General features: G+C 38.3%; 1 protein-coding gene across 1 annotated transcript; it reads left to right on the forward strand.

Annotated features, from left to right (window-relative positions):
* The first annotated feature begins 85 nt into the window (after nucleotides 1–85).
* On the forward strand, nucleotides 86–10046 carry rrm2b (ribonucleotide reductase M2 b). The gene is made up of 9 exons (XM_051663633.1): nucleotides 86–399; nucleotides 4026–4175; nucleotides 4392–4508; nucleotides 5474–5607; nucleotides 6177–6271; nucleotides 6366–6499; nucleotides 6761–6865; nucleotides 6964–7077; nucleotides 7182–10046. Exons 1-9 carry the CDS (start codon nucleotides 364–366, stop codon nucleotides 7332–7334), a joined length of 1038 nt encoding a protein of 345 aa, XP_051519593.1. The 5' UTR covers nucleotides 86–363; the 3' UTR covers nucleotides 7335–10046.
* Nucleotides 10047–10144: the final 98 nt, after the last annotated feature.

Genomic DNA, 10144 nt, shown 5'->3' on the forward strand with positions numbered 1-10144 from the left:
GTCAATGTGAATGAATTTTACGTGACAAATATCAAGAACTTTTGCAAGAAAATCAACCCTGAGTGAATTACTGAAGTAAACAACTGAGAAACAATACTAAAGACAAAACATGAGTTACTCTTAATAAATGTTTGACAGCTGGTTTTATATACCCTTTTAAACATTAAATGTATTTAAAACCAACCTCATAACTAGAGCAGTTCTGAAGAGTAATTGTGCATTTATGTAAGATTAGTGAACGGGTTAATTTAACCGGAGGAGGAGCTATATTCGTGTTTCACTCGGTAGATTAAACGATTTTCATTGACAGACGACATACAGAGAGCGTAGCTTCACTGCTGCTGACCAAAGACGGTCAAAGTGATGAACAGCACTCCGACTGCTATTATGGAGTATCAGGTAATAATAAACTTACATTTTAGTACATTTAAATACGCGTTTAAAGCCTCGGAATAAATGGTGACTCTGCCTGACAGATTATGTCTGCTGCTGCGAGATTTCATAACAATGAGCCTCGCATTAGGTAAAGAGACCGTGACTTTAAATAAAGAGATACTTGGCGAGCTAAATGTCGGAATTTGTTTATACAAGAATAACAGCGTCAGTAAATAGGGTGTTATATATCAACGATTACAAAAACGACCTTTTAGATTAAAAATAATCTGCATTAAGGATTTAACGTTGTTGTCTATATGAAGCGAATTAGACAAATTGTTATTTGAATAGTTCCTATTTTCCTAATAAAAAAATAAATTAATTTAAAGTTTATCCTGTAATCCTCACCATATTTTATCACATGCACATGAAAACTGTGGCTTTAATTTGTTCGAAAGCAGATTCGTCATCAGTCTGCTCACTTAACTCAATAGACCTTTTTCACACAAGGTTTTGGAACGCGGAAATAAAAGTGGGAGATCACAGCAAATATTATTTTCACTTACCCTTTGCTCCAAGACCAAAAGAAAAGGAAAAAATCCACTATAATGTTTGAATTCCAGGGTAGTATAACACAAAGCACAGTCTGTGGAAAAAGGTCTATCTGTGACTGTAGTTCCCTTAGGACTCAGTACACTTGACACTGTGTGTTAACGTATATGAGGAGTGTCCTTCTACACGACCTAATTGAAACCTCTCTACAATAACGCCAGTATTCTAATATTGGCTATGGTGTTTGAGCCTCACCCTTTTAGGCGCGAAGCTGTCCGCTATAAAAGCAGGTGCACAAACACACTTCCTCAGAACTTTCTTCCTTCAAGACAGTAATTCATCTCTCATCTAGAAGCCCTTTACTGCTTCGCCATCCACTACATGAGTTAGCGGGTGGAATCTTAACGGCAACAAGAAGACTCTCCGCTCCCCTGTAGTGTTCCGACAAACATCACTCAGCCTCGCCTCTTGACGCTTCGCTGGTGAACGGGCCGCTTCAGCATCCTGATGCGCGAATGCATGGCAAGTCTTCATGGGCATGTCAGAGCTGGTGTTTACAACGATCGAGCACAATCTGTGGTCTGACCACACAATATGCACAGACTACGACACACACAGTGGGATTTATAGCCGTTAATTCCTTGTTCTGGAGAAGGATGGCGGGCTTCCGCCCATTCAAGTTCTGAAACGCTTGAATCGCGCGCTAGCGATGCACCCATTCAAAATGTTAACTCAGAAACAGATCTTATCGCACATCTGTCCTCAGGACTGATTTGCGTCAATAGACGCGTGAAGGACGCGTACTTCATGTACCAATTGCACGTGTTACAGGGGGCTTTTTAGATTTGCGTTCGAGGGAAATGCGTATTAATTTAAAGTCCTTCATTTCAGTCTTTCTCTGGCTCCCCACACATTCATGAAATGTATCGATGCGGTGCTCGCCCCATTGAAAATGAACAGTGTGTGTGTTTTGAATTTCCTCGGCGATTGGTTATTACTAGCCAATCAGAGGCACTACTGAGTGTACACAGAGACTTGCTACTTTGCCATTTTGAAAGTCTGGTCTAATGTCAACTGGCGAAAAGCACACTTTTCCCCAGCCAGTAAAATTCCTTTTTAGGAGTTCATGCGGGCGCACCTCATGAACATGAATCTTTGGTGTCTGTTTCAGTCCAAACTGAAAAAACATTACCACTGAAGTCATTTCATTTTCATGTGCATCGCGGTAACTGGCTGGCTGCTCTAGCACCATGGACAGCGCCAGCCCTCTACCAACAGGGTTTTATGTTTGGTCAAGTTTTCAGAAAGAAAGTGCTGACCACAAATGCATCCAACACAGGCTGAGGCGCGGTGTGTAATGGACACCCGACTTACGAAACCTGGAAACAGCTGCGAAACGGCTGTGACGTCAACTGTCTAGAGCTACTGTCTTTCTTGCTTTGAGAGATTTTCATTCCGATATTGTGAATCATCACATTATGATTTGTTCAGACAACACAACAGTAGTGGCGTATATATGTTGCCATGACACGCTGGCCCACGTATAGCCGGCAAAATGCAAATATGCGCTTCCCCTGGTGCGCCTTCATTCTGTCATCAGCAAAGTCTTAGTGGACATGGAAACAGTTCTGTGAATTGCGCTGAAATGGCCCAATCAGCCATGGTTTCCGGAAATGATAGAGGTGTTATACAGCTCGCCATGGGAAATACCACTGAGGAGGGATCTCCTCTCTCAGGTGCTGGCATCTGCATATGTGGCCCCTGAACCTAAACTCATGTCTGGAGTTTGGTCCCGGTCTTTCAAAAGCCACTGTCAAACCCAGAAAAGACTATGTGCCTAAGGTTCTAACCACGCACTTCAGAGCACAGGTGGTTCACCCTCAAGCTTTTTCCCTCCTGCATTTAATTCGGATGAGGAACAATCCTTGCATTTGTTATGCCCTGTGCGGGTGCTACACACATACGTTGAGCGCACCCGCCAGTTCAGACTGTCTGATCAGCTCTTTGTGTGCTATGGAGGATGCAAGAAAGGAATGTCCGTCTCCAAACAAAGATTTTCTCACTGGATCGTTGATGCGATTGCCCTGGCTTATGAGTTGCAGGGTAAGATCTGCCCAATTGGTGTTAAAGCACACTCAACTAGAGGCATGGCCTCTTCATGGGCATGGACGAACGGTGTGTCTTTACAAGACGTATATTTTGCAGCAGGACGGTCTTCTCAAAACACATTCGCAAGGTTTTACAACCTAGTCGTAATGTCTCTCTCTTCACAAGTCCTCTCTGTTTAGAGTTCTTGCTATTTAGTTTGCCAAACATATACTACTTATACTCCTCCCCTTAAGTACAGGCTCCCCATCATTTTACACAACCGCCTGCATCTGGCCGTTGTAATTTACCATAAAGTCACAAGCACTTTCATTATAAATAAACTCCCTTCCCGACTGGGTTCGTGAAGGGGTTAATTCATACTATATGACTATATTTCATATATTCATTCTGAGTGCTCGCCTCCTGGCCCAACATGAGGGTCACTCACTTGCGGATACCCATGTCGGTCGCCGTCCCGCGGGGTCATGTTTCCTTTCTGGAAGGTTATATCGTGTAGTGCGGCGTGATGGATTCAGTTCCCCATATGCATTAGCATGCAATGTCAAGTGTACTGAGTCGTAAAGGAACGTCTCGGTTACATACGTAACCTCGGTTCCCTGAGACGAAGGGAACGAGACATTGCGAACGCTGGCAGCACTACAAGACTCAGTTCTCCTGAGGTCCCTCAGTAAATTCTGAGGAATTGTGTTTGCGCACCTGCTTTTTTTAGCGGACAGCTTTGCGCCTAAAAGTGTGAGGCTCATACACCATAGCCAGTATTAGAATATTGGCCTTATTGTAGAGAGGTTTCAACTAGGTCATTTGGAAGGACACTCCCCATATGCGTTAGCACACAATGTCTCGTTCCCTTCGTCTCAGGGAACTGAGGTTATGTATGTAACCGAGACGTTCTTCTGTTCCATCTGTTCTCCCTTCACACAAGTAAAATATAATTAAAATCAGCTCAAAATACCCCAGTGCTTCTGTTAACGGTTATGTTTTTCATACAGAATGGTCACAAGCATGTTGACGCTTGCAGTATTGAAGACGAGCCCCTACTCAGAGAGAACCCAAAGCGATTTGTCATCTTTCCTATTCAGTATCCAGACATCTGGAAAATGTACAAACAAGCTCAGGCCTCATTCTGGACAGTTGAGGAGGTGATTATAATTTTTAATTTTAAATCCACAAAATGTTAAAATTATAAAAAGCCCCTAAAAATACATTCTTATTGAAAATACATCAAATGTATTGTAATAACTATTGTACTTATACAATAATTACAATATGTGACCACCATGTCAGGACACATGATTAGATTTCTTGTCTAGATGCTGGATGTGAAACCACAAACCAATTTTTTATGGATTGTGTAGGTGGATTTATCTAAGGACTTGGTTCACTGGGACAACCTGAAGCCTGAAGAGAAACAATTTATATCCCATGTATTGGCCTTCTTTGCAGCAAGTGATGGGATTGTCAATGAGAACCTGGTAAATCTGCATCTTTTGAACCTTTAATCCCTTTGTTTTGAATTCATGATAATGGAAATCAACATCAAGTGTCAGGAATCTGCTTACACTACTGTAAAAAGTGGCAACCTGCAATTGATACTTTAACAAGCTATTTCTACCTGATCTAACCCTTAAAGGGATAGTTCACCCAAAATAAAAATTCTCTCATCCTTTACTCACCCTCATGCCATCCCAGATGTGTATGACTTTCTGTCTTCTGCAGAACACAGGTTAAGTTTTTAAAACAATATATCTCAGCTCTGTAGATCCATACAACACAAGTGAATGGTGAACAGAACTTTGAAGCTCCAAAAAGCACACAAAGTCAGAAAAACGTAAATCCATAAGTGTCCATTGGTTAAATCCATGTCTTAAGCGATATGTTAGGTGTGGGTGAGAAACAGAGCAATATTTAAGTCCTTTTTATTTATTTTTTTTTACTATAAATCTCCACTTTCACTTCCACATTCTTCTCTTTCTTTTTCTTTTTTTTTTTGTCGATTTACATACTTCGTGCGCATCACTACCTACTGGTTGGGTCAAAGGTGGAGATTTATAGTAAAAAAAAAATGACTTAAATATTTATCTGTTTCCTCACCCACACCTTTCATATCACTTCTGAAGACATGGATTAAACTGCAGGAGTCAAATGGATTACTTTTATGCTGCCTTAATGTGCTTTTTGAGCTTAAATGTTCTGGCCACCATTTTTTGGATGAACTACTGCTTTAAATCAGTTTTGTCAGTGTAACATTATGTATTCCGGTTGATTCAGACATGCTAAATAATATTTTTGACTTGAATAAAACCAGGTAATTTAGATGTTACCAAACAAAGCACATTTTCAGGTTAGCATTTTTTTTTAGTGTAGGTGAATTTGGTTATGAAATAGGTTAGTGCAATTGTGCTTCCATTAAACAGTTATATTTCCTTACTTCTCATAGGTGCAGAGGTTCAGTCAAGAAGTGCAGCTTCCAGAGGCTCGATCCTTTTATGGGTTTCAGATCCTTATTGAAAATGTGCACTCTGAAATGTATGGCATGCTCATCAACACCTACATAAGGGATTTAAAAGAGAGGTGAGATGAAAATGGGGTGGTGTAGTATTCAGTTTGGTACTAGTAAATAAAAAAAAATCAGCTCTAGGGTGCTTTTACGCAGGTGACAGGTGCAAGATTCAGTTAAGCACACTTTTTTTGCTACCATTTTCCACAATGTGGTTTATGAGCAGACATGGCGGGATGTTTTGTGCATGTGTGTGTGTTTTACCAAGACATCTTTGACTTTTTTTTATAAGCCTTAAAGGAATAGCTCACCCAAAAATTTAAATTCTGTCATAATTTACTTACCGTTATGTCATTACAAACCCGTATGACATGCTTTCTTATGCAGAACTTTCTTATCAATACAATGGCAGTTGACTCACTTTAAAGATTTAAAAGGACCCAAAAGTGTCAAAAGTAGTGCATGTGACTCCTGTCTCATATACAGAAGAGTTTTTGGGTGAACTATTGCTTTAATAATAGCCTGTGTTAAAAATGTTGCACATTACATAAATATGTAGTGTATATTTTATATAAAGGCGCTCTCTAAACCCAAATATATTTTATATAAGTAAATACTTATGCTTTATATTTTCTTCCTACAGGGACTATTTGTTTAATTCAATCCAGACTATGCCTTGTGTAAGACGGAAAGCAGACTGGGCCTTACAGTGGATCTCTGACACAAACTCGACTTTTGGTGGGTGGAAAAGTACAGTTTATGTGCAGTATAGAATAAGACAACAATATGGATTATTACTGTTGACTTAACAGAAGTTTTGCCTTATTTTTAGGAGAGCGATTAGTAGCATTTGCAGCAGTGGAAGGCATCTTCTTCTCTGGATCATTTGCTGCCATCTACTGGTTAAAGAAAAGAGGTTTGATGCCTGGCCTTACCTACTCCAATGAGCTCATCAGCAGGGATGAGGTTAGAAAATACATTCTAGATTTTATCAGTTAAGGCTTTAAGATATTTGGATCATGGACATACACCTGTACAATGAGTTTTTTTTAATATATAGTACAAATATATAAACAGGAATGTACCGGATAAAATCAACATATTCAAAATATAGAAATACACATTACAGATACAAAATCTAGAAGTTTGATTGGAAAAAGTAACATTTAAAAATGGATCTTATCAAGGCTATTCTAATTGTGAATTGTGTCATTTGAAATTTCACAGGGCCTGCACTGCAATTTTGCATGTCTAATGTACAGCTACTTGGTGAAAAAGCCTTCTGCTGACAGAGTGAAGGATATCATTACAAAAGCTGTGAGCATTGAACAGGTAAGTACACACAGGTGGATCCCAATAGTGCAGAATTAATTATTTCAGTCATGATAGTAATTGCATCTGTATTTCCTTGTTTTGTTTTGTTTTTGAAGGAGTTTCTCACTGAAGCTTTACCAGTCAACTTGATTGGGATGAACTGCACTCTAATGAAGCAATACATTGAGTTTGTGGCTGACTGGTTGCTTACAGATTTGGGATTGCCAAAAGTTAGTGCCATTGTAGTATTTGTGTTTATTTTAGTAAGCATGTTAAATGCTTATTGATTTCTTTATATTAATATTGCAATATTTCGTCATTTCCATCTCCAAAGTTTTACCAATCAGAAAATCCCTTTGACTTCATGGAGTCCATTTCACTGGAGGGAAAAACTAACTTCTTTGAGAAGCGAGTGGCCGAATACCAGCGACTTGGAGTGATGTCTAACGTGATGGACTGTGAATTCACTCTTGATGCAGATTTCTAACGCTGAACTAGAATATAGTATTTATTTATTTGGCAGCTGGGTGTTTCATTAAGTTTTACAGAAAAATGACCTAGATGTGTTAAGAAAAGTTCAAGCAGGAGCTGAAAAATAGATTTTTCAAATTTTATTTTGCTTTTTTCTCTCTTTTTTTTTTTACCAAATAATTTTAACACATTGATTTGGTGATTCTGATTGCAAGCAAATGTGTTGCCTGGCAAAACAACTTTGCCCTATTGTCTTAAAAGAAAAGTTCACCCAAAAATTATAATATTCCCACAACTCACCCTCATGCCGTCTCAAACTTTCTCTCTTTGGCGGAACACAAACGAAGATATTTTGAAGGATGTACATGATGTGGTTTTGTTTATACAATGTAAGTCAATGGGATCCAAAACATTCAAGCTCCAAAAGGACATAAAGGCATCTTGAAAGTAATCCATACGACTAGACCATACAACTTCATAATCTATGTCTTATGAAGCGATACGGCCGCTTTGAGTGTGAAACAGACCAGAATTTAAGTCTTTATTTACTGTAAGAGACTATCCCTTTAATAAAACGAATAAAGTGTAATGATGAATAGACTCCATCCATGGTACAAAGACAGACATCAGATTAAAGTGGCCGACTCGAAACAAGGGTTAGTTCACCAAAAAAGTAAATTCTCTCATCATTTACTCACCCTCACACCATCCCAGATATGCATGACTTTCTTTCTTCTGCTGAACCCAAACAGATTATTAGAAGAATATCTCAGCTCTTTTAGTCCATACAATGCAAGTGAATGGTGACCAGAACTTTGACACTCCAAAAAGTGCATAAAGGAAACATAAAAATAGTCTCCATTTGTTAAATCCATGTCTTCTAAATATGATTTATGTAGGTCAGAAACAGATCAATATTTAAGTCCTTTTTTACTATAAATTCTCCTCCCTGTCCAGTATGTGGCGATATGCACAAAGAATACGAATCGCCAAAAAACAAAAAAAGAAGAATGTGGAAGTGAAAGCGGAGAATTTATAGAAAAAAGGACCTAAATATTGACCTGTTTCTCACCCACACCTGTCACATCGTTTCGGAAGATATAGATTTAACCACTGGAGTCTTATGGATTACTTTTATGCTGCCTTATGTGCTTTTTGAAGTGTAAAAGTTCTGGCCACCATTCACTTGCATTGTATCGACCTCCAGAGCTGAGATATTTGTCAAAAAGTCTTCATTTGTGCTTTGCAGAAGAAAGTAAGTCATACACATCTGGGATGGCATGAGGGTGAGTAAAAGATGAGAGAATTTTCATATTTGGGTGAACTATTCCTTTAAGAGTGTTCCTAAGAAGAAACTAAGGATGTCCCAATACCAATACTGGTATCAGCTGGATACCACGCTCATGTACTGGTACTTGAACTCGTAAAAATGTTCAGATACCAATCTGACATACGAATATCATTACGTAAACATTCAGCCCACAAATAAATATAACATGTCCTAGTGAGATTATTTAACCACAAAAGCTACAATTTAATGAAATAAATATATTTACATTTACATTTATGCATTTGGCAGACACTTTTATCCAAAGCGACTTACAGTGTACTTATTACAGGGACAATACCCCCGGAGCAACCTGGAGTTAAGTGCCTTGCTCAAGGACACAATGGTGGTGGCTGTGTGGATCAAACCAGCAACCTTCTGATTACCAGTTATGTGCTTTAGCCCACTACGCCACCACCACTCCTTATATAGTTTGTATGTATATAGTTTACATGTAATTCATATGTGAGCGCTTGTGAATGTGTGGAGACAGTGTTGTGCTGACGCCGGGTGCTCATACATTTTAAGGCTCCTCCAAGGCTCATACAGGGAAAACACCATCATGAGATTGAGATCGCGCTCTGTTTGTAGTAGATGACAGTAAACAGAGTGCAAATTCATGTTGTAGCGCAAGGCACATACAGAGTACATACTTATTTAATTAAATGGCAGCCTTTTGCGGTTTAATAATCACTTTAAGTCACATAGTGACCGGATTTTCCAGAGTGGGAAGCTGCCGTCATAACAGCAGAGCTCCTTGGTCAAAACAACACAGAAAGACTTCAAAATAAAAGCTCCGTCAAAATTAAAGGTACATTTATAGGACAAATGTATGACAGAGATATATCACCACTGTAAAGTTGTGTAATATTCACTGTAATACTACTACTACTACTAATAATAATAATAAATCAGTAGTAATTGTATTATACTTAAGCAGTATCTAATATCTGTGGTGTTCTGTTATGCAGCACTTTATTTGACGAAATTTAACTCCAATGTTGTGTTTTGGGTTGTGCTGGATGTTGAAAATTAATTTTTATATTTTCATTTGATTAAAGTTTTAATGAATTCATTTATTTAAACACCATTTGATGATAAAATTGAAATAAACTGTTGATATGGAGTTGAGAGAGAGGAAAAAGGTATCGGAGCGTACCAAAAATGAAGTATCGGGACAACCCCTAAAAGAAACAAAAACACAAATATTTCTGGTGTAAACCTAATAGGATTTCAAAGATGTTTTAGATCAAAACAAGTAATGTGTGTGGGCACAGGCTACTTGGAAAACTTTTCCGTTTTTATGAAAAAAAAAAAAAACTTTATATAGAAGCTGCGCCTCTTTTAACCTATGGACTCTGTAAAAAAATAAATAAAAATAAAAATAATCAGATAAAGCCATTTTTGTGTAAAGTTGTGTTTTTTTTTGTTTTTTTTTTTTTTTTTGTGCAAAGTTTTGAAGTGTCATATCAATGTAATAATAGCAGCTTGTGTCACTC

This window comes from Myxocyprinus asiaticus, chromosome 30 (genome assembly GCF_019703515.2).
Source record: "Myxocyprinus asiaticus isolate MX2 ecotype Aquarium Trade chromosome 30, UBuf_Myxa_2, whole genome shotgun sequence".
NCBI lineage: Eukaryota > Metazoa > Chordata > Actinopteri > Cypriniformes > Catostomidae > Myxocyprinus > Myxocyprinus asiaticus.